Below are 23764 nucleotides of genomic sequence, written 5' to 3'. Positions count from 1 at the left end.
GTGTGGGGCAAGTCAAGGTAGAGACATGAAATAAGGCTTGAGGAATTGTAACAGCCCCTTCAGCTCTCTGCGAGCTGGGGAAGGGTGTGTTTGATCTCTGGGAGCACAGTTTGGCTCTATGCCTTATTCTGAGCCTTCCTAGTGCAAAGGAAGTCCAACACTTCTCTGAAGTTGGAGGAGTCATTACACACGCATAACTGAGACACAAATCAGGACTTTTTAGTATTTCTCATGCTCCTAACCTTCTTATTCATAACTGCTGAATAAATGATATTTTGTTACATGGGCTCCCCCTTCTCTTTTGAAGGCTGGAACAGATTAGTCAATCTTTTTATGATCTCTAGCTCCTACAGCGAAAAAAATCTGCTACTAATTTTTGCAGGCTGTTTGGCTCTTAACTGCAGTTTTCTTTTTAAATATACTTCATGGACTAAATTCAGCATAATTGTTGTATCGTCTAGAGCATTTTTCCTTTGCCAGCTTATCTCATTATGCCCAAGTGGTATCTGTCCGGTTTTTCATAGGTAGTCTTAATTTCCAGTTGATCTCCATAGGAGGTTTCTCATGAAGGCTTTTGAAGGCAACCAGTAAATCGATTTCCTTACTGGTTGCTTTTGCCATGAAAGCTTTTTGGAAGCTATGCCTGCCTCTTGAAGTTATTTTCTTTTGCAATAACTGTCCATTGAAAAAGCATAATATTCTGTGAAGTTACCTCCACCAGGGTCTTCTGCAAGAACTTGTGACCATGGAGACTTAGATCATAACAGCTTGTAAAAACAATGAAAAATGCAGCAGAATCAAAGCTTGCTATTCATGTTGACAGACAGAAGAATAAAAGCATCTTCTGGATTCTTCATTTTTTCCAGATCATGCCCATCCTGTCAATATCCTCCTTTTTTATAATCTTCCAAGATTTCTGGGGGAAATGACTCAGATCTCTGCTGTATTTAACCATAACTTTTTGGTGGAAGAATCTACCTCAACACAGAACCTATTTGTTTCTCTTATGTAAAGACTAAGTTTAAAATAAGCACGTGTTTTACTATTCCAATTTTAGCAGTGTTTAACATTGTCAGATTGATGTTTGTTAGCAGTGTACAATTTCCATGAGTGTTACTAGGAGTTGCGTGTATGGGGTTTTTTGGTCATTGTAGCTAATTTTGTTCCAAACTACTTGTAAGCTGCATTTTAAACCCATGTAAGCTAGCAACTACTGTAAATCATTTTTACTTAATCAGACTTTTTAAGGCATAGTAACCTAGATGCTGAAAGTTTGCATCATGCCAGAGCACACCATTTAAAGGGCAGACAAGTCCTTAGTAAACAATCTAGTAGGGACCAGTAGCCTGTGTCAAAGGCAACTGAATGTTACCACGAAAATCAAGCATGTATTTCTTAGCAGTATTAATTTCAAAGCGGTCCATGCTCCTGAAGAAGAAACTCTGATGTATTCTTCATTCCTGTGTCAGTGTTGTTTGTTTCAGGATATGTTCTTATGGTTCAAATTGTTGTGGTCATTAGTGTACTATGGCTTTTGTAGATTCCATCTATGGAGCTGGTGAGCAAAGGGAGAGGCTCTTGTTCCCCAGAATGGAAAATAACAGAAACTGGCATCTGTAAGCAGTGGCTCTGTACTTATTTTCCATTTACCTTTCTGGATCAATGTGAACCACTGCTTGGTTGAAATGGAAACACTGTCTCATCCATGCAGAATATGAGATGTAGTACAGCTCACTTGTACAAGTGCTGTTGGAAGAGATCATGGTATGGTTTGATTTTGACATCTTGAGGGAGAAGTCACATTTAAAGAATAATGTTTCAGGTGGCTTTGTGTTAAAACAGATGTAATTCCAAAGACTGAGCTTTTCTTCGTGCTTCTAGTACTGAAACTGAGACATGTTGAATGCCAAGCTGCAACCTTTTTCTGTCTCTTCAGTTCCTGTGTGTGTCCCTGATCTAGTCATATCAGAATGAGAAACTGTTTACTGTGAGTCATTCAGATGCCTCCAAGTATGAACTGTTGACAAGTAAGGGACCAGTAGTTATATCTGAGATGCTGGAGGTGGTTCCTTCAGAAGCATTGCCTTTCCAGAAGCAGAGGGAGACATAATCACAGAGGATAGGATGAGTCTGTGGCTGGGGACGGAAGAGGCATGGATAGTATCCCAGTTTGGCTGAAGGGCAGCTCTGGGACCACCTTGTAGGAATGGCTGCAAAAGCATTTGTTAGGTGTGATATGCGCAGCGATGTGGGCTGATGGCTGTGCTGGGAACATAGTGCATGGATGCAATCAAGAGAAAAATATGAGTGGCATAAAATGTTTAAGCAATAGCAGAGGTCTCATGCATCTTTAAAGTACAGGTCCATTTACACAGCTAGCTACTTGCATATGGTTATCAAAGCAAAGCTTTTTGGCTTTCCTCGACAGTCGTAATTGCTGAGGAACTTATTGAGCCAAGCTCAATAGTTGCTCACTACTGATGAAAATTAGAGATTTCAGTTTGCCTCACCCAACAAAGTAAAAGTGCTGGAAACTGCCCCAGGACACTACCCTATTGACATGGTGTCTGTCATTCCATTCAAGCTGGAGGAGGAGCATATGCAGACCCTGCGGAGGAAAGACTTGGAAGTGCAGAGCTTGACTTTGCAGAACAAACTGGAGGAGAAGACCTGGAGCCAGGAGAAAAGTCTGCTGCAGCAAGAACTCAGGCATTTCAAGCAGGACACCTTTCTTCTGTATGTGAAACTGAAATGGCTGCTGAAACACTGGCGGCAAGGCAAGCGAATGGAGGAGGAAGGGGAGGATATCTTGGAGGTAACTGTCCCTTATTAACACAATGAAGTTGCAAGCGGTGAGGTACTAGGATGCAGTTCTTTAAGAGTAGACTTTAAATATGATGTGACAACAGCAACTTTATCAATACATCTAGATTTAAAGGGGGTTCAAATTAAACATGAAACCATATCTTAAGTTGTCTTGTGCTAAAGTATATTCCACATATGACTCCTGAATAATTTTATGAAAGAAAATAACTATTAGCAAGCTGGTAGAGTCAAATCTCTTTAGATGGGTTGAGTTCTGTCATTTTCTCATTGTGTGCACAGTGTGTTCCTTATAAAGCCTTCAGCAATACAGATGGAGGGAAGCTCTGTTTTCATGTTGGCAAGGGAATTATACAGCTTTTTGTGGGAACTTACAGTGATTCATTCTTGTTTGTTCCTCTTCTCCGTACACAAGTCTCTCGCCATCAGCAGCAGTATAGCAGTAGTCATCACAGTGATTTTCCAAGTAGTGACTAAATTAAGATCAGGAATTTCAGAAGTACATAACAACCTGGAATCCCCAAGAGGACACATCTCAGCAGGAGTGTGATTGCCAGCAAACATGCACTGTGAAGAAAGCTGCTGCTAAACTCTGTCAAGTTGCACATCCAGAATCACTGTTTGCTTTGGAAATCTTACCTAAAACAAAAAAGTGTTTGTCCATTCTGACACTTTATACAGATTTTTTGAGAATAATAGATTCATTTTGCAGGTTCATGCAATTCTGAAACCATTTGCTAAGGCAACTAAGTAGTTTTTCTCAGTATTTCTGATATTTACATGCCTAGTGTTTTTCAGGGTTTGTTGCATTTGGCAGTGCAAGTAACCTTTCAGGTCTGTTAGGAGTATGTGTAAGTTGAATACTCCAGTGTTTTGTATTCTTAGATGAAGGGTGGATGAACATCTTTACCTTCAACTGCTGTGGTAATACGAGTCAGAAACAAGGGATGAGTAGCTATTTAGCTTCTACTTTACTTCAACAGCACTAATTTGCTTCTGTGTAAACTAGCTCATCTTCTGATATCAAAATCACTTTCATTTTTTCTCCTGTTTGGATTTTTTGAATGGTTAATTTATAATCAATCCACTTCCAGTCATTATTGGAGTCATGTGTTTTGCTAATGCATTAGAGAGAATAAAGTGATAGATTCGGATACTTCCTGATCTCCATATCTTCATCAGACAATAAACCAGTGCTTTGTATAGTTTTTCATTAATGCATGATGAATTATATCCACTGTGCTACGTTACACCCATCTTCTCAGCTGCATACATGTCCTATTTTGCACATCTGCATGGTGCTGGTTCACATACACAACATGTCATATATCACCATTGATCGTTTCCTGTAGCCTGCAGGATAGAAGTCAATATATCCCATTGCAGGGATGCAGGGGAAGATAGTCTCTTCCCTTAGCCCTTTAATAAATTTCTGTCCTTGAGGTAAATGGCAAAATAGCGTTGATGTCTCCCATCTCTTGCATTTTAGATCGAGCACCCTGAGGCTGTCCCAGGCTTCGGCATTCAGTCTGAGCAGAAGGTGGATGACACAGAGCGAGAGGAGGAGGAAGAGGATGTTGTGTTTGCACTGACAGATTTCTCCCAGCGTCCCTCCACAGACAGCGCTGATCATGGACCACAGCTGCAGACTGCAGAATTACTACAGCAGCAGAAGCAGGTACTATACCATTTGTATATCATGCCCTGGGAATGGAAACTGGATTTTCCAAGAGAATTCATTTTTTTCTGCTGCTGTGTTAAATCACCTAGAATCGTACTTGTAAAAATACTTCTAGCTACACAGCAATTACAGTGGATTTCATCCATTACATTTATATTTAATCAGGAGCCACGTGATGACTGTTCTTCTGTTGGCAGATACTATCAGTGAAAAATCCTATTTCCTCTCGTGGCCGTTTTCCCAGAAACATCTATCAGTATGTGACAGTTTGGAGAACTTACATGCTCCTCTTGCCTAAGCACATCTCTTTTATTCTACTGTCAAGCTTTTAGTGAGAAGTTCTGATTTTATTTTCTTTAAATCATTTAAAAAGCTATCACATCTATTTTATGTTTCCCTTGGAAAAGATGGGAAAAGAATGCAGAAGTTCCTTCCCAACACTGGGTTTGTTTTTAAGTGCCTAAAAGTAAATCATGCTAACTTCTCCCTTACATATCCTGTGCCCTGACTGTGTCTGTCAAAATACTGCCATGTATCCTAGTTTTTTCCTTTGTGCATTTCATATACCAGCAGTGCTCACAATAATAATAGCAAACACTCAAAGGGGACAGACTTAAAGCTTCCAACAGTTCTTCAGGAGCATCTTCTGATATTTTTAAAATGGAAAACATTCAGATGAGAACATCTTGTCATGTAGTATTATTTGCAATCATAAGTGGAATGGAACAAGAAGTCTCTGTAAAACACAAGCTCAGTGAAAAAGGACTTGAAGCTTTTTGCCCATCTCTATCTGGGCCCTTGACTTGGGAGCCCGCTCCACAGCAAGAGCTCTCAGACAAAATACATGCATTCTATGACCACAATACTTTGCTTGCAACCTACTTCTCTAGTTCAAGATGTAACTTCAGTTAGAATTTCTGTTTGAATAAAACTAGTAGAGAACAGTGATCTTTATGCTGCTTCATATTCTGCTTTAAGTTTATACAGTCTTTTGCTTTCCTTCTTCATAGTGTTAGCTGACAACTGCATTCTCTAGCTTTTATTTTCTGTGAAGTGTGCTACCAAGGTAGTATTCATTTGATCAGTTTGGCATTTGGAAAGGTTCCACCTTGCCAGTCTCCCAGACACATCACTGTCATCCTCTCAGCAAGCTCTTCTGTTTCAGAGGCTGAAGGCAGCCATGGAAGGGATGCTTCTGAGTATGTCATTTAATGTCATTCCATTTGTAGACTGATTTAACCCAGAATAAGTAAAATAAATATAAACCAACATGTTATCTTAGTAGAGACTCTATCATGTACTAACTTTCCATATAAATCTCTTAAAATTACCAAGAACATTCTAATAAATTATGTCCTCTTTAAAATAATGATTGCTTAGACTTTAATTTCAATTAAGGTGGAAGCAACGGGAAGTAGGATTGCTTATAATTCATTTTTGTATAAATTGCATACTGTTCTAATACAGCAGTTCCAGCTAATCTTGCTTAAATAAATGGTCCGTAGGAGCAGAGCACATCTCAGTGCCCCTCTTGATAATGAATAGTGCATGATAGGCAAATGGACTTGTGACGGTAAAATGGGTTTCATCTTTTCCAATCAGAAAAAAGTGTTATTTTAACACTGCAAAAATGAGTGAGTTTGCTAAACAGTTCTCATTCTAAGCACTATTATTTGTTTTGCCTGCTCATGCTAGTCATTCTTTTAACAAGTGCTGTGTTTATTGACAGGTACATAACAAGGGTTTTCAGTGCTACAGGGCTTTGTCAGTAGGAAGAAAGGCCCATGATTATTCTCTGGCATAGTAATAGTAAGCTCTAGTGAAGGTTAATTCTGATGTTATCATAGCTACAGGGCATAGGAATGGTCTTCTGAAGGACTGTGACAGAGGAGTAGCCACCTACACACCTGTGCTCTTGAAGCTCTGCCATAGCTTTGCTCTGCCCTCACACATCTTAGTATCAGTTGGCCCTGAATTGACCATCGCACTGTGGTGGATGGTCCTGTATGCAGGACTTTTGCTCATAAACCTCACAGAACTTGGTCCTTGCCCTAAAAACCTTACAGACTTTCACCCATAAACATGATCTCCACTTAATTCATACATGATCCCAAAACACATTAAACGAAAAACAGCGCAAGAAAACACTTCACCTGTGTTTTCCCAGCTTTAAAAGCTCTGAGAGTATCATAGATCCAGAGCACATCCTTCGTGAAGGGTTGGATCTCAGCAGTGCTCACTCCCCAGTATACAACTGACAAGTCAGGCTGTGCTGAAAAACCCTCAGGGTTTTGGGGTCTCCAAGGTTTGCATCCACCCGAGAGGGCCCTAAGTTGCTGGTTCTGCCTGACAAGCTCCAAGATGAAATGCATCAGCGCTTGTATCGCATTAGGAAGGAAATTTTGCAATAGCTTAGGAGTGGCTGAGATTACTAGGTCAGAAAAAATAAAGGGCTTACAGTAACTTGAAGTAACCCATATTTATTTTTAACACTTAATATTAATATTTAATGGCTTCTGTTTTCAGCCTGCACTCTTGCTGCTGACTTTCTCACCCTGCTTGGAAAGTGGAATTGTTTTGACAAAACAATGGTAAAGCCTGAGACCTTAATCTCAACAAGAAGCCTTTAATTTTATATTATTAAGATTTGAGGTACTTGGCTTGATGGAAAGTGTGCATCTCGCTTGCCTTTGATTTTTATGTGAACAGCGTGTGGAGGGATGAAACATTGCAGAGGGGAAAGGGCAGGAAAAGGTAGGTTGATGAGAGGCAAAGTAGATGGGGACTCAGAGAAGGGCCAATTAATCTTTCTCTTTATGGTGTTGTCCCTTGGCTTCTAGCTGAGGTACACTGCAGAAAGGGTCAGGCAAGGAACTGGCAAGACTCAGAAACCAAACAGGAAGTCTGGTCAGGGGCAGGAGATAAGAATAGAGCTGAAAGCATAGTAGAGGAGGGCTGCCTGTAAGTCAGTGTTTCTATGTGTGTAGTAAGAGATCAGGGAGAATAGCCTGTGGAAAAAGGAACAGCTTGTGTTCGGTTGAATAGAAAGGCTGAGATGCCTGTTGGATGGTGTAAGATGAAGGTGAATAAGAGAGTTTACACATCTGTGGTCCAGTGGAAGAAGCATTAAAAACCTATACATGTGTGGAACAATGAAAAACCCCAATTAGAATTTTTTTTTGCTCATACAGTATTTGTTTTCAATACTTAGCTATTTGGAAAAGCCCAAAGCAATAGACCTAAAAGCACTGAAGTTACTTGCATCAAAATCAAGCTTCACTTTTGAGTAGACCTGTGATTAGACAGAGGAAATGCATAGTTCTTGTTCACTGTTTAGACTCTTGACCTTGTGGTTTTAATTGACTCTCTACTAAACTGCTTGTAATCCCAGACTGTGGCTAAATTCTTAAGTGAAATTCTGAGAGAAAAAAGAATTGTGATTAAAAGCAGAACCAAGCTTCAAACAACTGCCCTGGTCCCAAACTTTTATGGAGCTGGAGGTTTCCTTCTGTGGGGCTGACTCAACTTAGTAAGACTCCAAAGTCCTGGAATTTAATTGCAGTTTACTGCATGAAGTTTTTACTTACTGTTAGCTGTTGTTTCCTTTATCTATAAATACTGAGTTGTGGATACAAGACTTCAAACTGCTTTTGTAATTCCCCTGTCTTAGATCAGTTGTGAATCTGTCAGATTCCTCCGTGCTCTAAATTTCAGTAACTGCTAAGGTACTAAAGAGCCAGCTCCTTGTATGGGAGACTGTCCAGGGAATCAGCCATGACCCGTTTCTTCTGCCTGTACAACATCCCTGGGAGGAAGGGGATGTTATGTATCTATGAGGCTTATGCAGAAGCTGTTTGGCAGTTTTACAAGCAGGAATCTAAAGCATATCTAGAGGTAAATGTCATGTTTCAGAGCACATTGTCTCAAAAGCACTTTGTCTATTCTCCAAAACCAGTTTGGCAACACAGAAAAAATAATGTCACAGACCTCTCCAACTTCAGACTGTAAATACAAAGTCATGAAAAACAGACTTCTCTGCAGGAATTAAAAGTATGTAACCAAAATTGAATTTATATTGGAAAGTTAATTAAAATCCCAGCAAGCCCAGGGGGCACCTGGGGTACTTGTCTCATAACACTGACATTTATGTAATGCCTTTAGAAATAAGACATACCATCATCTCAGTAGACTACAAACCTGCAGTGATGCTCTTTTGGCTGCAATATATACTAGTCCATCACTTTCTTTGCAAATTTAATTTTACAGGACTCTAAAGCTATCAAATATATGCATGGGAATGAGGGATGTAGCTTGCTTTAGTTTGATTTTTCTTCTGCCTCATTCCCCTCATGAAGTCTTTAGACTACTTGGCCAGAGAAAGCTTTATGCAGCATACCAGAAAACACAGAATGCGGCTCTTGAATGAAAGCACTTCATAGACATTTGGGGTTAGGGTTTTTAAAGAGGATGAGGCCAGATTTTAATGTGCTCAATACGCAGCAGCTCCTGTTGTGACACTAAAGACAAACCTTCAAAAGAGCTCTTATTCTGATTACTACACAAGGGGCTTGAAATGTTTGGAGACTTTAGCCTTAATTGGGTATCAGCACAAAAATTCATGGTGGAAACATAAAATCTCATTACGTATTGAAAAGTAAGTGATCTTACATGCACAATGGAGATTGCTGCTGTCTAGTAGGAAAATGCTAATTGTCATTAAATGTTAATGGAATTAATTCTGCTTCTCTGGGTATGTTCCTTATAAAACCCCATGTTGTACACCATCACATTTCATTAGCCCAAACAGATTATAGGCCAGCCAGCGAGCACCTGCAGTCATTTTTCCACATCTAGTATGATGAATCAAATAGCTTGGAAAAAGTAGACCACATTTGTTTACTTTTAAAGAAAAAAGGCACCATGTTGTGTCTGATTAATCATTAGGAAAGTGGGTAAGGTGGGTTCAGTGGTGCCAAAACTCTGATAAGCATATGAAATCAGATTTGTTGTCTGCATACAATTTTATATGTATTGTCATTGAAAAAAAAAAAAAAGCACATGAAAATTATTTAGATTTTTGCAAATATCTGTTTATTTGACTTGTCTAGTCAAGTATGTCCCCAGGTAGTCTGTTCTTGGCTCCTGTCTCGCACAAGAGCATAGACATTTCAGTGTGACTATGACATTCTCAACCAGACATGGATGGGGATGCACTCTTTGCTCCCATCTGGAGAGGGAAAGTGGCCTACCTGGCATTCGCGCCTTTGGTATCAAACAAGGTGCTGCTGCAAAGCTGATCTGTGTGCAGCTGCCTGGACTGAGCAGAAATGTGAAGTACAGACTAGTGAGACAGCTTAGCAGAGATACCCAGCTCAGCAAACTCAATTCTTTTTCCCACAGTAATTTTATCTGACAAAACAAAAGCATTGAAAAATAATCCCTTTTCTTTATGTGTATTTTACAAATATTCGACATTTGGTGCTGAGCAATGACTGTATGTATAAGATGTCCAGCTACCAAACAGACCTCAGGAATGATACTCTAGCTTTGAGTTACAGTATTAAAAAAGAAGTTATTACAAATGTCCTCAATCTAGAAAGATGCTTAGTGCCTTTTTCAGAGTGATTTAAGGATCTTTGGCTTTCAGGGGTGCTTCAGGGCTAGGGTTAACAAGAAGTAGAATCATAGAACCACAGAATCAAAGCATCATTTAGGTTGGAAAAGACCCTTAAGATCATCAAGTCTACCCACGCACCTAGCACTGCCAAGACCATCCCTAAACCATGTCCCTAAGCACCACGTCTACGCATCTTTTAAACACCTCCAGGGATGATGACTCAATCACTTCCTTGGGCAGCCTGTAGACACAGAAGGCATTGCTATTCTTAGTTTTCTCATGCAAAAGTTAGCCTAGGCACTTTCTTTTTCATGCAGTAGTTGTGTAGTCATTTTTCATCCTAAAAATGAAACTGGAGGCTGCAGCCATCCAATGACAGGATTTTGTTTGCTATGTTGCTGCAGGCAAGTGAAAGTCGGAAGCTCCTGAATGCTCTGAAGGGTTTGCTGGATGACTTCCGCTCAGAGCTGCGGGACGAGGAGCGTGAGCGCCAGGGGCTTCAGCAGCAGTACGCCCTGCACAAAGCAGCCTGGGAGGTGGAAATGACTGAACTGAAGTGTCACCTCGAGCAGGTAATGTCCTCTGTGTCTGACACCAATAAAGAATGGCTGAGGTTCTTAATGAAACAGGAAATCTGTGACACCAGGAAAGGGACTACATTTATTCATTTTACCCTGGTGCCTAAAAGCCCTGCTGAAGCCTGAGAAAGCTTTGCCTCTTGAGTTTTCTCTTGGATTCCAGTTGTCCCATCATGAGTGCTCATGTAATAGGTACTGCATAACGTAAGTGGCGACAAAGGAACATAACCTGTTCCTGCTGTACTTTCTCAGAAGTGTTGGCCAGTAACGTATCAGCTGTGGCAAGGAGACATGCGGGTGTCCGTATTTATTGGTACTTATAGGAGAGAAAAGTGTCCTGAAGTTGGCGTGCTCACAATTAGCTTGTCACTGTGCCTTTGCACATAACTGTGGCATTTGATGCATAGGAGAGAAAGAGTGGTTTAACAATACTGAAGTGGTAGATCAATATGTTAACATTAAACCAGCTATTCAAAGCTACTGGCTAGTGATGGATGGTACCCCACTAAAGAGAGAGCTCTAGTTACTTGCCATGGGAGACTGTTAAAAGTAGGTGTATAAAACGTGGTGCCAGGTGCTTCAGTACAGCGTCATGTCCAGCTGTTCACAAATGTACTGTTTCTGAAGCAATATGAAAACAAATCAGCAAAAAACCCCACAAGGATTCATTTCCAAAGCTGATGGCATAAAACCTCTAATTCTCCACACTGAAGAGGGGAGGGGTGGGAGAACTAGTACATTCAGGTCTTGGGAGAAAAATTTGTAATTGTATAGCCTCTCTGCAGAAGACAAATACAATAAAAATGTTCCCTGCTAGGAGGGTGGTACATTTAGGAGATTTACTGAACGTCAGAGACTCACTCTGACGCACAGAGCTGAGATGCGTGCTCTGCTTTTCCTGCCCAGGTACTATAGGCTGCTTTCCCAGAATGAAGGAAGGAGCTTTCATTTTAGCAGTTTTCTCTCAGCAGATTCAGTTTCTCAGTTCAGCTGCTTCTTAGTGCACCCACATTTCCAGACAACAGATCACTTGAAAAAGGAAACAACATCAATTCCCACTTTTGCTCCTCCCATAATGAAACCACAGTGACAGGTTTACCTTAAACTTGAGACAGCAACAGAGCGAAACTTAGAGAAAGTCTGACAAGAAACTGCCAATCTAGAGCTTGCATGCTTTGCCTTTTGGCGGGTGATAGACTCCCAGGCTGACACTTTGGCTGATGTTTGGCACTAGGAAGGCGCTGCCATTCCAGCTCAGGGAGAAGAAGGATTTGTACCCTTCCTTCTGGGGGCTTTATCAGGCTCTTTTCTGCCTTCAGTGCTCCACTGGTAATAATATGTAACATATCGTAGTTACTGAGCCATGGGTGTTAATTTTTACAGTTTTTCAAGCAAATGAAATGAAAGAAAACAGTCAATATTTACAACAAAAAAACTGTCTTCCTTAGCCAGTTCCCCACAACATTTCTATTTCACAGTAAGAACAGGTCCCTATTGCAGTAGCAAAAAGATAACACATCAGTCATTAGAATGTCAATTAGGATAGGGAAACAGTGTAAGTGTCCCACTGAGATCTGGTGTATGTGCCCACCATTAAAAGGAGGTAATTAAAAAACTGGATATAAAAATAGCATAATAAGCCTGAAATAGAAATAAGATAAACATACATTTGACTCAAATAAAGATTCAAAATATGGGGTATTTTCACTATAGATACAATTTCAGGATCAAAATGGGAGGAGCTAGTGAGCAAGGTGTAAAATATCAGCATTACATATAATCATGTTAACATCCTTTGCTATTCTGTGCCCAGCACATGGCATAACAACAGCTTTAACAAATAGCCAAGTCTGTCAGGTTGGTGTGGGTAGGAGGTCCTCTGATAATATCATTTTGTGGCTTTGGATGAAGCTGTGGGTTGTACAACGCTCACACCATACGTTTCATACAGAGCTGCCAACCCCCTGACAAGCCCACAGAAAATCAAGACTTTTCTAGTCCCCACTGTTGTCCTCACTCTTGCTGTTTTCCACTTCTTTTGTGAAGCAGTAGGTCAATTAACAAGAGCATTTTCCTCAAGAGAGTCAACTCCTAATTTATAGTCACTGGCAATAGTTTTGCATTTTGATGTTTCAGTCCTCTGTGTAGGAAAGAAAGAAAAGAAAGGACAGAAAACTCTTTTGATACTGAAGCACTGTATCTCACAGGTGACAATGTACTGCTGCTTGCTGCTTTAGAGCGTTAGCACTGCAGGTATCATTAAAAATAAGTCTTGGCTGTCAGAAATGCATGTACATCTTATTTGGCAGAAGGATCTTTAGGCATTGTCTGTAAGATAAGAAATAATGATATTGCTCCCAAGTATGGGATTGTAATAATGCTGAGCCAATAAGGAGTCCCTGTAATTCTCAGCCTCCAGCTGGGTAAGTGAAAAATCGCAGTATTCTGGGAACTGGGAAAAGTTTGGAAAAAGGAGGGAGTTTATATGAGGGGCCAAACTCTGCTTATGTTTTGAGAACTTGCATGTAAGGACATGGACCCTCATTAGGACTCTGACCAATGGTCCACCTTTAGGATGCCCAGAAGGAATATAAGCTGCGGTGTACTTGGAGAGACATCTGGCCACCCTTAATAGTTAGCAGGTTCAGAAAAGTCACATCTAGACATTCATACTAAGGAGCCACCTTTCCTGTATGATTGGAGCTGTTTTGTCAAAACAGAGGCAGAAGGACTCCTTGCCAGAAACACTGGCACCAAGATCTGCCTTCTGAGTCTAAAGACACTTCCTCCAACTGAAGAAGGTTTTAGGTCCCAAATCACTGAACACCAGGAAATTATTCTAAGGGTGCCTTGGTTTTGAAGTTACCTTCGTACTTACAGACTTCCTGTATTGTTCTCAAATGGGGCAAGAGCCAGGGCACTGGTCTGGGTGAGCCCACGGTCTGGCACAAAATGACTTACTGTATTTTGGGATCTTGGGCACTGCACTCTAATGGCAGACATACATTCTTGGGATATTGGTGTCCTGGAGCATTTACTTTCTCCCCACTGCCTCTCTCAGATTTCCTGCCCTTCACAGGCTTCACTGCCCATCTTGTTTGCTAACTGAAAGGCTGAGAATTTGCCCCGTGGTGGTGAAGAAATCAGTGGTGTAAGGGGAAAGACAGAATGAGTCTTGCTGAGGTTCAACATTTCCCTAATATTTTTGAGAGTCAAAGAATTGGAAGAAGGAATTTGCTTTATAGGATAATCATACAAACTGCATTTAGTGCAGCTGAACATTTGTTTGCTTTATAGGTGGCTTTTAGCATTTTCATGCTTCATACCAGCTTAACAGTCTATCACAGGCATTGGCAGGTCATTGCAACTTAGCATGCTAGTCATAACTACTTCTAAGGCAGCAGAACTGTAAGGTTGACCAACTCTAGTTTGATTTGGCCAGACACTCCAGCAACCTCCCCTAAGAGTTCCTATTGGAAGATGACAAGTCTGTGGGGCATGAAAGGTCATCGAAAGATTACTTAAATATATCTTAAGAGGTCCTAAACAGCCTTCTTTCAGACTTAGGTGTAAGGAAACTGCACAGACTTTACTTCATTAGTCCCTTGTTATGTTGGCTGATCTCAGCTCTACAGTGACACTCCTGAAATTCATTATTCTTTAGTGTCACAGCTACTTAGTTAACCCAGCAGGAACACGTAAGAGTGACCCAGGGTAGGGGATCACAGAATAATAAGTAAAGCAAACAAACCTAAAAGAGTGGGTGTCAACATTGCTGACTCTGGCTGCAGCACCAACTTTGACTCCCACAGCACCGTGAAATAGAGCTGGGGACTTGTGGATTGACAAAGGAAGGATGTTGCAAGGGGCAAGAGGCAATTGCCTGAAGTTAATGGTGAGTTTGGAAACTAGAAGTGATTCATATTGCTGAGCTAACATATAGGCAGTCAGCTGGGGCAGGAGAGAAGAAAAGCTTTCCGGATTTCTGAGGAGCCACCCTGCCCAGGATGGTGTCTCCCATCATGGATCTGCATCACAGAGCTGTCTCTCCTGGAATGTTCTGCATTTCTGCCCCACAGCACCTCCAGTCTGCCACCAAGCTGTTCAGTTGCGTGCAAGACAGACTCTCACACGTGGCTGTGGGTGCCACAGATTTGCACTGCACAAATAGCAGAAGCATGAGAAATATGGTATTGTGTCAGTTTTGTTGAATTAGAATGCTGCTGGTTTATAATTGGTTTTTTGGTTGGTTGGTCAGTTGGTTGGTTGGCCATGTGAAAACTACGGGACTTTGGAAATCAGTAGTAGAGGACGCAGGTGTTTTACAATTTCCCTGTCAATGCAAGTGGCTGTAACAGGATGTTCTCTGCAGCTCTACAATTTTAAATGACCCAAGCAATGACCTCTCAGCCATTTATTTGGGGAGGCTGTTGCAGAGATAAGCAAGCTTCACTCCTGAACCCAGTCTAAATTTCCCTTTGCTTGGAAAGTTTGGGCTTATTTTCCACACAAGGCAAGGTGAAAGTGTTGTCCTTCTCTCTTGCTGAAGGAGCATGTTTCCCAGCAGACCTGCTGCCTCTCCTTTTTGAGGACAAGTTTAACTTCAGAGGCAGAAATGAGCTTTCACTTCACTTTACCTGCAGAGCCAGGGGACAGAGATGTATCCCATTCTGAGTCACTCCCACATCTACTGAGCTGTCAACAGAAGGTCAGGCTTCAAGGCTAAATTCTTCACTCACTTGAACTTACACAAAACCACTGAGCACTTATTTCAGTCTGACAACAGTCCAGCAGTGGCCCACTTTGGCCAGAAAGGATGTGCAATCCCTGCCCATGGAGGTTTGTTAGGATCCAACTGAGCAAAGTCCTGCACAACCTTACCTGATCTCAGAGCCAACCCTGCTGAAATCAGGGGATTTGTCTAGGGACCTCCTAACACCCCATCAAGCCTGCATTTTCCTGTGAATTGATGACCTCTCAGCACGAAGTGAAAGAGAAGGGAGGGAAGGTACATGAGTTAACTTGCTCTAGAAATCAGTTCAGACACCAGAGCCTGCAGAGATGGGAGAATGATCTTCATACATCTCCTTCTGCTGCTAACACATTTGTCGGAAGGTGTGAGGAGCTGCAGGATAAGACCATTCCTGAGGGTAGTTCTGGGAAAAGTGTCTTCAGGAGATGAATGCACTCTCTTTAGGTTTCAGGTGCACAAAGCAGAGCAGTGGCTGAGGACTTCATCCTGGCGATTGTCTCAGGAATGATGACGAGGCTGAAGTTTATGTTTCCTTTATTGCTGGTACCCATATCCACATCAGAAAGATCATAACTGATGCCTTAATAGCATGATATGGTAGAGCTTGAGAAATTACTCACTGTGGTTTTCCCCATCTTGATTTTAAAACTTCTTTCAAATTGAACATATTTGATCATTTATTGAGATCCTAAGATCTAAGAATTGCCATAATTTTGCCATTATCTTTGTGGAGTTAGATCTTAACCTCATTGTCAGACACAGGCTTTTACCCCAGGAAGTTTAATGTTCTACTAATGTTTTACTTTAATGCCAGCTGGAAGGGAAGAGTGAGAACACCTCAGGAGAAATGGGCCTCACTTCTGATGCAAAAGGAGCCTTTAAGAGGGAAAGAGAGGAGCACAAGAAGCTTCTGGCCGAGAGTCATGGTGTGGTGATGGATCTCCGCTGGCAAATCCAACACAATGAGAAGAACTGGAACAGGGAAAAGGTGGAGCTCCTGGACAGGCTTGATAGAGACCGGAGAGAATGGGAACGTCAAAAGAAGGAGCTGCTCAGGCGGATAGAGCAGGTAAGGAGTCATCTTGGGGTGAGGAATTGCTGGCTCCAAGCACATGGCATTGTACCATTACTACACTCAGGCCAAGGTCAAAAGACTATATTAAGAAGCAGAACAGGAAAGATTTTGGTTCCTTGGCTACATTAGTGTTTCTCATGCTACAAAACAATTTACATACACAAGGGAGTAAAAGGGAAATGTTCATAATCCCTATAAAAGGCCACTTACAAGAAATCAACTCCAGGTTAAAGCCCATTTCCTGCCTCATTTCAATTACCCCAGACAGGCATGGTCGCATCGATTTATTCCGTTTGAAAGCTTTTATGCATCTCTCTGCACTAAAACACTCAATTCCACATTCAGGGTTATTCAAGGTTTGATGTACAGCTTCCTGCCAAAAATGTCTGTCCATTTGTGGATTAGCCACCAAAGATGCAGCTTCTGTAACTATTCAGTCTCCACTGAATATTTCCTCTAGCAAAGGAACCCAGGGGTTAACATGAAGGCTGGACTGATCACAAGTAAATAGCTATCAATGCTAAATATTCAGAAGACACATCTGACCTTGGTTACATGAATGTTGTGCGCACCTTTGCTATCATTTTCAAATCTGATAACTGCATACCTGTCCCCTTGGTTTTTGTGCTTATCCAACTTTCATCTGCTCAGCACTAGAGACAAATTATACCTAATGGAAATACTATCTATCTGGAAGCCATACAAAAAATAAAGAGCTTAATGAGAGAGAGTTAATACATCATTTCTGACTGAACATTGTTCAGCTCTGAGTCATGCATTCCAGGAAAAGTAAGAAAAACAACTGAAATCATGGGTCCTCAATTAACTGAATACTTCCTGTCCTTAGGACCTCAGAAGTGGAACGGCACCAGATTTGTGCATGCTCTCTAGGGAGCCCTACACTTGGATAAAGCACAAAGTAGTTTCACAGGTTAAATTGATGAAAGCTCAGCGTAACTTCATGACCAGTTTTTTAAAAGGGTTCATTATCTGTGTCTCATGTTCTCATGCCTAGGCTGCTACAAGAAGCTAAAGGCAAGCCACAAGGCTGTAAACATTATGAGTGCAAGACTTACACTCGGTTTAAGCTATGGCTGTTAAACCCACAAAGAAGCACTCAAGAAAATCCTGTACTCTACGGATATTTCTAAAATCACTGCTGAAAGTGTAGGTCTGAATGGGCAGTGACCAGTATGAAGGTTTTACAGATGAAGAAAGGCAATTTTGATCTTCTAGATTTAAAAATATCAATAAACAATATACTGGATCTTTTAATCCCCCATTTATCTGAGGGGTTTCATGTATACTTCATGCAGCTTTTTGAGCTACCCCTTATAATGCAGCCCGATAGTATGTCTCCAAAAATAAAACTACCAACACTAATGAGCTAGAAAGGCTTGTAGCAGAGCCCTTCATTCACATTATTTGGTTTCCAGGGTTAAGTGGCAGAAGGTGCCTAGCTTTCCATGGCTTGACTGGGCTGGTTTCAAACTGTTGAGTTTCAGTGCATTCCTCATGCATAACACTCAGAAAATATCCCAATATATGAAGAATGTGGACACAAACTTTCCTCCAGACAGTCACTGTTACCTCTTTGGATGTTAATGCTGCTGTTCCTACAAACTGTGTTTTTTACATTACCTCTTCAGTGTACCCTCGATAGCTTGAGGGACTTAACCTGGTTAAAGACTGTTTTTTCTCTTCCCTGGGAATGGGGCACATTGAAGGAAGAAACACGGAAATCCCTGTTAATGTTACCTAGTCTATAATCCTCTTTAAAGCTGATATAATGTCTCAGTGTCATCTTGGGAGAGCCTAGAAAATAACTCTTAACTAGTCCTGGAGCTGATTTCTTTTGTTACTATTCTGAAATCTCTAGGCTTTAACTATATATTTACTGTACAACAGAGTTGTACACAGAATTAGCAACAGATAGGGGAAATGAAAAATATTACATCAAGCTAATTTCAGAGGACTAGATGATCAGAAATAGCATTTGAAAGCGTGGCTACCTGCCTGCAAAACTTCATAACTCCATCTTTGCTTATAATCAAACATTTCCCTGTGTGACAGGAGCCTTCCAAATATTTGCAGGCTTTTAGCTGAATATCCTCTCAGATTGCAGTTATGCCCTTCTTTATATGGAAACAATTAGTGTATCTCTAAAGTCCTTCTCCCCAGGGTTTTTCTGTGTGTATTCCATGTATGGCAATACATAAAGGATGAGGAGACTACACCAGTGTGTATGCTTGAAAAACAATTTAAGAGACAGCAGAAGCATGTGCCAAATTTCATACTAATGCTTTATGCTTGTCTGCTTTCACACAGCCCCTGAATAATACATGTATGATAAGAGGAAAGCTCACACCAATGTATAAAACATATAAAATACTTTACTACTTTACCCTGGATGGTTATGGGAATAGTGCCCGCATATAAAAAACATAATGGCCTACTTTTTCCAGAGCTCAAAGTTGTGGGTTTTTTTTCTTTTTAATACACTGTTGCTTTGTTTTCCCTTAGAGAATCTCCCTCCACTGTGCTCCTAAAGCTAATTCTGCACAGAGTGCTCTTGCAAATATTTAAACCTGCAAAAGCACCTGCATGAAAAGTTGTGTGCTTAAAGACATAAACACATGGACTCAAAATCATTATCACTCTTAAATGTTAAGCCAGTATTTTTCTCTTCAATTCTCTTGTCAGCTGTCTGAGATTCAGATAATGAGCCAGTATCTGTACTGTTTTCTCATAAAGGTTTCCAGATCCTTATCCTTATAGAATCTGAATATCTGGAAGGGCTTGCAATTAGAACTGCGTATACGGAAAACCTGGGATGATCGTGCTTTGATTCTTGCCCATATGCTGGGGAATGGACCACAGGATCTCTTGAACTGTACTTTCCAGCCCCTACCTATATAGGATACCTTAAATTAGCTCCTTTTAATAAAACTGTTTCAGATTTTCTATATCATCATCAAAGCACTGAAGATGCATTCACCTGTTTGTAGACCTGAATCAAGCAAAAATCTCACTGATTTCAGCCTAAGTGCAAATTTAATCATTTGGGACCTAAAATGTTATGACGTACATTAGTCAATACAGCGTATATTTATTTTCTCAAACACGTGCAACAAGATTAAAATAATATGTTTTGTAGATTCTCAGTCTCCAGGGTCTTAGGGAATGAGTTGCATTTGGAGGTTATTCTCATTAATTTTAGCATGCTGCTCCAGCAAAACATCACAGTTACTTATCAGATTCCTGCTGTCATTCATCTATCTGGTATTCACAATTAAAGGAGAAGTTGACTACATAATCTAATTTTCAGATTGGCAATTTCACTAGTGGTTTACCCTCTCTTCACACAGCTTTTGCGGAGTGTGGATTTAATAGCTTTGATGGCCCTTCTATAAATATGCATTTTATTAAAACATGCTTTGCATGCCTAATTCATTCTTTTGAGAGTGCTGTTCTGTACAAATAGTCAGCTCTCCAGACATGCATTAGGATCAGACCATTTATTATAAAAAGCCTTTGTCTTCTGTTAAGTGGAATTTTCCACTTCTGGAAACAAGTGATATCCATAAAAGTGCAACTTCTGTATTGCTGAAGAGAAGAAAAATGTATTTGTTTTGATGAGACTCCAAGTTGTTTACCCTTCTTGAGCTTCTACTTTGTAGTGCTTTAGGATCTCATATGAAGATTGCTTTTAAATAACAATAAATATTGATTCAGAATACAGATGCATTGCTTTGTGTGTATGTACACAGTGTGTATATATGTATACATATATGTGTAAACAAGCAAAATTATACATATACACATTTAATCACGCAAAATCCCATGAGTAATAACATCAAAGTCCTAGAGACATCCCTCTTTGCAGAAGGACCAGTACATCAAAGCCAGCAACCTTGGATCCAGGTGATCTCGTGGTGCCTCCCCAGGGCACGTGTGCCTCGTGCCTGGGGAAGGATGAGTTCTGCAGAATGCCATGCACTACCTAAGTAATTGCCATTCTTTTCTATTTGTCTTGTCTCCAGCTTCAGAAAGAAGTGAGCCCGCGAAGAGGAGGTGGTTTTCTGTGTGACCAGAAGGAGAGTAACATTCGTCCATTTACAACCCAGGGGAACCTTCACGTGCCTCGAACAATGGGGTCAAGATCCTACTCTGATTCAGATGCCATTCAGTTTGAAGATCGGTCTCTGTCTAAGCTGAAGGAGAGCGATCGGTGCAGTGCCACAGAAAACCTGTTTTTGGAATCGCTGTCTCTTGATTCTCCCGAGGCATCTGATGAGCCCCGGCCTCGGCAGCTGGAGCGAGAGAAATTCTTGACTGGATTAACGGAAGTATGCGCTCTTCTACCTTTCATCAAGCCAGTGTGCTCTCTCTTGTGTCAGAATTGGTACAGCATCCCTGCTGTAGGAAGTGAGATGCTATGTCACAGGCAGTGCTTACAGTTACCCAGTAGTGAATTTGGAATGGACAAGATTCTTTGTTATGAGCTGATTGGAGCAGTGTCAATCACCTGTAAAACTAAGAGTTAGCCTAGAGGTCCCAAAGATTACCTCACCTTCTGGCCATACATACTATGCATAACTAAATTTGGCACAACATATTGGTTTAGAAGGTCTTAAATCTCTTCCAGATACACCTATATGAAGAAACATAGGCTGTATTTTGTTAGTAAAGCAGTAAGTGCTGTAGAGAGGCACTTCTGGTTGTTCTGCTGTGGTTGCCTTCTAAATAGATTAGCATGAGTAAGTGAGATGAGATGTTAAATAAATAAAGTTATTCTTCATCAGCAAAGTACCTCCCCTGAGATCACACCAGAAAGCTGTAAAGATGTAAAATACAGTGCTAAGTGATGCCATTGGGACACAGTGAATGTAGTCTGTGCCCTGCTAAAATCTGCACCACGGCACGCTTGCTTTGCCCGATTTCAGGTCTTCACAGTTTTGTGTATGTTGTTCCTGAATGAAACCCAGGGTCCCTACCTCCGTACGCTGGGACAAAGTAGCCTGTGAACTGGCATATGATATTAGCGGCACTGAGAGTGTTGACACTAATCACAACTGTACACTCTGATGGTTCCTGTGAAATTTAGAACATATTACAACTTAAAAACACTAATATTTCACTTATTTTCTATTGTTCCTTGAATGCTAACAGCTGTTACAGAATGAGAAGCACTTGGAGACTGAGAGGAATTAAAGTTAGCAAGAAGGCAGCAGGTTGCTTGATGCAGGTTTTGAGTATTTTCTTTTTGCCTGAAAATTCAGATTGGTGCACGTGGGTTACACATTCAGCTTGTGCTCTGAGCATGTGAATGGAGGTGTTGAGTGTACTCATTATAGCGAGTAGGGAAGCCAAAGCTTCCCAATCAAAGATGTACCTGTGTGTTCTGGCTTAAAAATTTGACCCGTCTGGAAACGAGTTTGTCAACAAGTCAGGTTTCAAGCTTCCTGCAGGACCAGGTTCACTGGTGTGCCTTAACCTGGGAAAATTTGATGCAAGCATTTCTTTGAGGTGTATAACATTGTTACTCAGCTAAAGGTTTGGGAAACCAAGTTTTCTTGAGAGGAAGAAGAGGAAAAGATTAAGAGAAGCAAGAAACATGACCACCCTTCTTACATTTTAAGTAGCTGTAGGTTCCTGTGTGTTCCAGTTAGATTTTCCTCCCTCAGTGCCAAAAATGTACAGATAGCAGTGTGGGATCCTACATTCCTTATTTCTTAGCTCTTATTTTATACATGTCCGGTGCTCAGTGAAGAGTGTCGGTACCAGTGTCGGGGATATATGTTTTATATTTAACTTTGATTGCTGTTTTCTTTCCTTCAAATTCAGTCCAACGTTTAAGAAGGGAGATCTCTCTCCCCCTTTCTGTTTTTGAGATGTTACTGCCATTAACAAAAGTGTTGGCAGCAAATTTTGGTCCTTGGTGATATTTGCATAGCTTCATTCCTTCAAAGCATGCTTTAGTGAAACCTGGGCAAAGTCATTTTCCCTCAGAGGGTTTGCTCAAGCGAGACTGATTGGAGTTTAATGAATAGCTTAACTGAGGATACACAGGGGCAACAGCAGCCTTCTGACTGTTCCTCTCTGCAGTATTTTCTTCATGGTACTAACTGCAGTAGAAGCAATCCAGCCTTCAGCCTGATTCTCCATTCAGTCAGATCAGATTTACTCTGCAGTAACTCCACTGAAGACACCAACATTATTCCAGACTTACACCAGAGTGAATGCAAGGAGTATTGATTTACTGCTGTTTTTACCCCTGACTGAATAAATACCACGAAGGTATCTGCTGAGTTAAGCGGTGCAATTTTGAATAGTCACAATTTGAAATACACTTGTGTGCATTTGGTAATGTTCCTGATTTCATGAGTCCTAACACTTTTTTTCCTGATCATAGTTTGTATGCCCGATAGTTTATTAGAAACATAAGCAAACAGTTAAATGATAACTGTAGAGCAATTGCTTCCCAAGTATGTATTAAAAAAAAACCCAACTCATTATGGGAATTGTCACAGGGAAATAATTGCCATAAAAACATCTTAATGTTAGCAAGCTGTAGGCATTCTCCCTGTGAAACAAGTAACAGTCTTCCCTCACATTTAATGTAGCTAGCTTAATGAGTTTTGACTGGTGCCATTTGTTAGTTCCTAGAGAATATATAATGAAATCTTATGTCAAAGGACCCTGGTTTATCTCTTACTTCAGCACAGTCTCTGACAGAAAGCAGATTATCTTCAGAGAACAAATTAAGTCACAAATATATGGTCCAAACCAATATATTGTACATGGGGAAAAAAGCCATTTGCAGCTTATCTCCATTTGTGATTGCACAGGACTATAACAGTTCAAGGCTGTTGTAGATTTGGGATACAGGTTTTCCTGTGCAGTCTGTGGTTGTGATGGGATTGTCCATTCCTGTGTACATAGGGGAAAATACTCCCACTGGCAATTTAAGATTCCATATCAGAGGGAAAATCAGGCACTTTTTAGAGACAAACATACCTGGTACAACTGATGGGAAATGAACAGCAAAATACCCACAAGCTGATGCCACCAACAGGTTCAGAAATAACTTGTCCTGTTTGTTTCTGGTTTTCTTCAGGAGGAAGAAACACACAAAGGAAATCTTCAAAGGTGAGTAAAACTTGCAGGGAAAAACCCAGCAAATGCTCAGCTCCTAGAGCTGTAGCTCTCTGGTGCCCAAACCACAGATGTGGGG

At 40.8% G+C, this 23764-nt stretch overlaps 1 protein-coding gene across 9 annotated transcripts in view; it reads left to right on the top strand.

Annotated features, from left to right (window-relative positions):
* Positions 1-23764, top strand: part of MTCL1 (microtubule crosslinking factor 1) — a 107885-nt gene that overhangs the window by 73025 nt on the left and 11096 nt on the right. For all 9 annotated transcript variants that reach the window (XM_061356305.1, XM_061356308.1, XM_061356311.1 and 6 more), the window contains 6 exons: positions 2585-2815; positions 4313-4501; positions 10526-10693; positions 16267-16521; positions 20571-20876; positions 23648-23679. In XM_061356305.1, coding sequence (XP_061212289.1) covers positions 2585-2815; positions 4313-4501; positions 10526-10693; positions 16267-16521; positions 20571-20876; positions 23648-23679 — 1181 coding nt within the window. The remainder of the gene's footprint in view (positions 1-2584; positions 2816-4312; positions 4502-10525; positions 10694-16266; positions 16522-20570; positions 20877-23647; positions 23680-23764) is intronic.

Source organism: Neopsephotus bourkii, unplaced genomic scaffold, assembly GCF_033783945.1.
Source record: "Neopsephotus bourkii isolate Nb327-2 ecotype Australia unplaced genomic scaffold, CSIRO-AGI_Nbou_v1 NB_846, whole genome shotgun sequence".
NCBI lineage: Eukaryota > Metazoa > Chordata > Aves > Psittaciformes > Psittacidae > Neopsephotus > Neopsephotus bourkii.
Note: the sequence above shows the minus strand (reverse complement) of the source record. Positions and strands in the feature narration are given on the sequence as shown.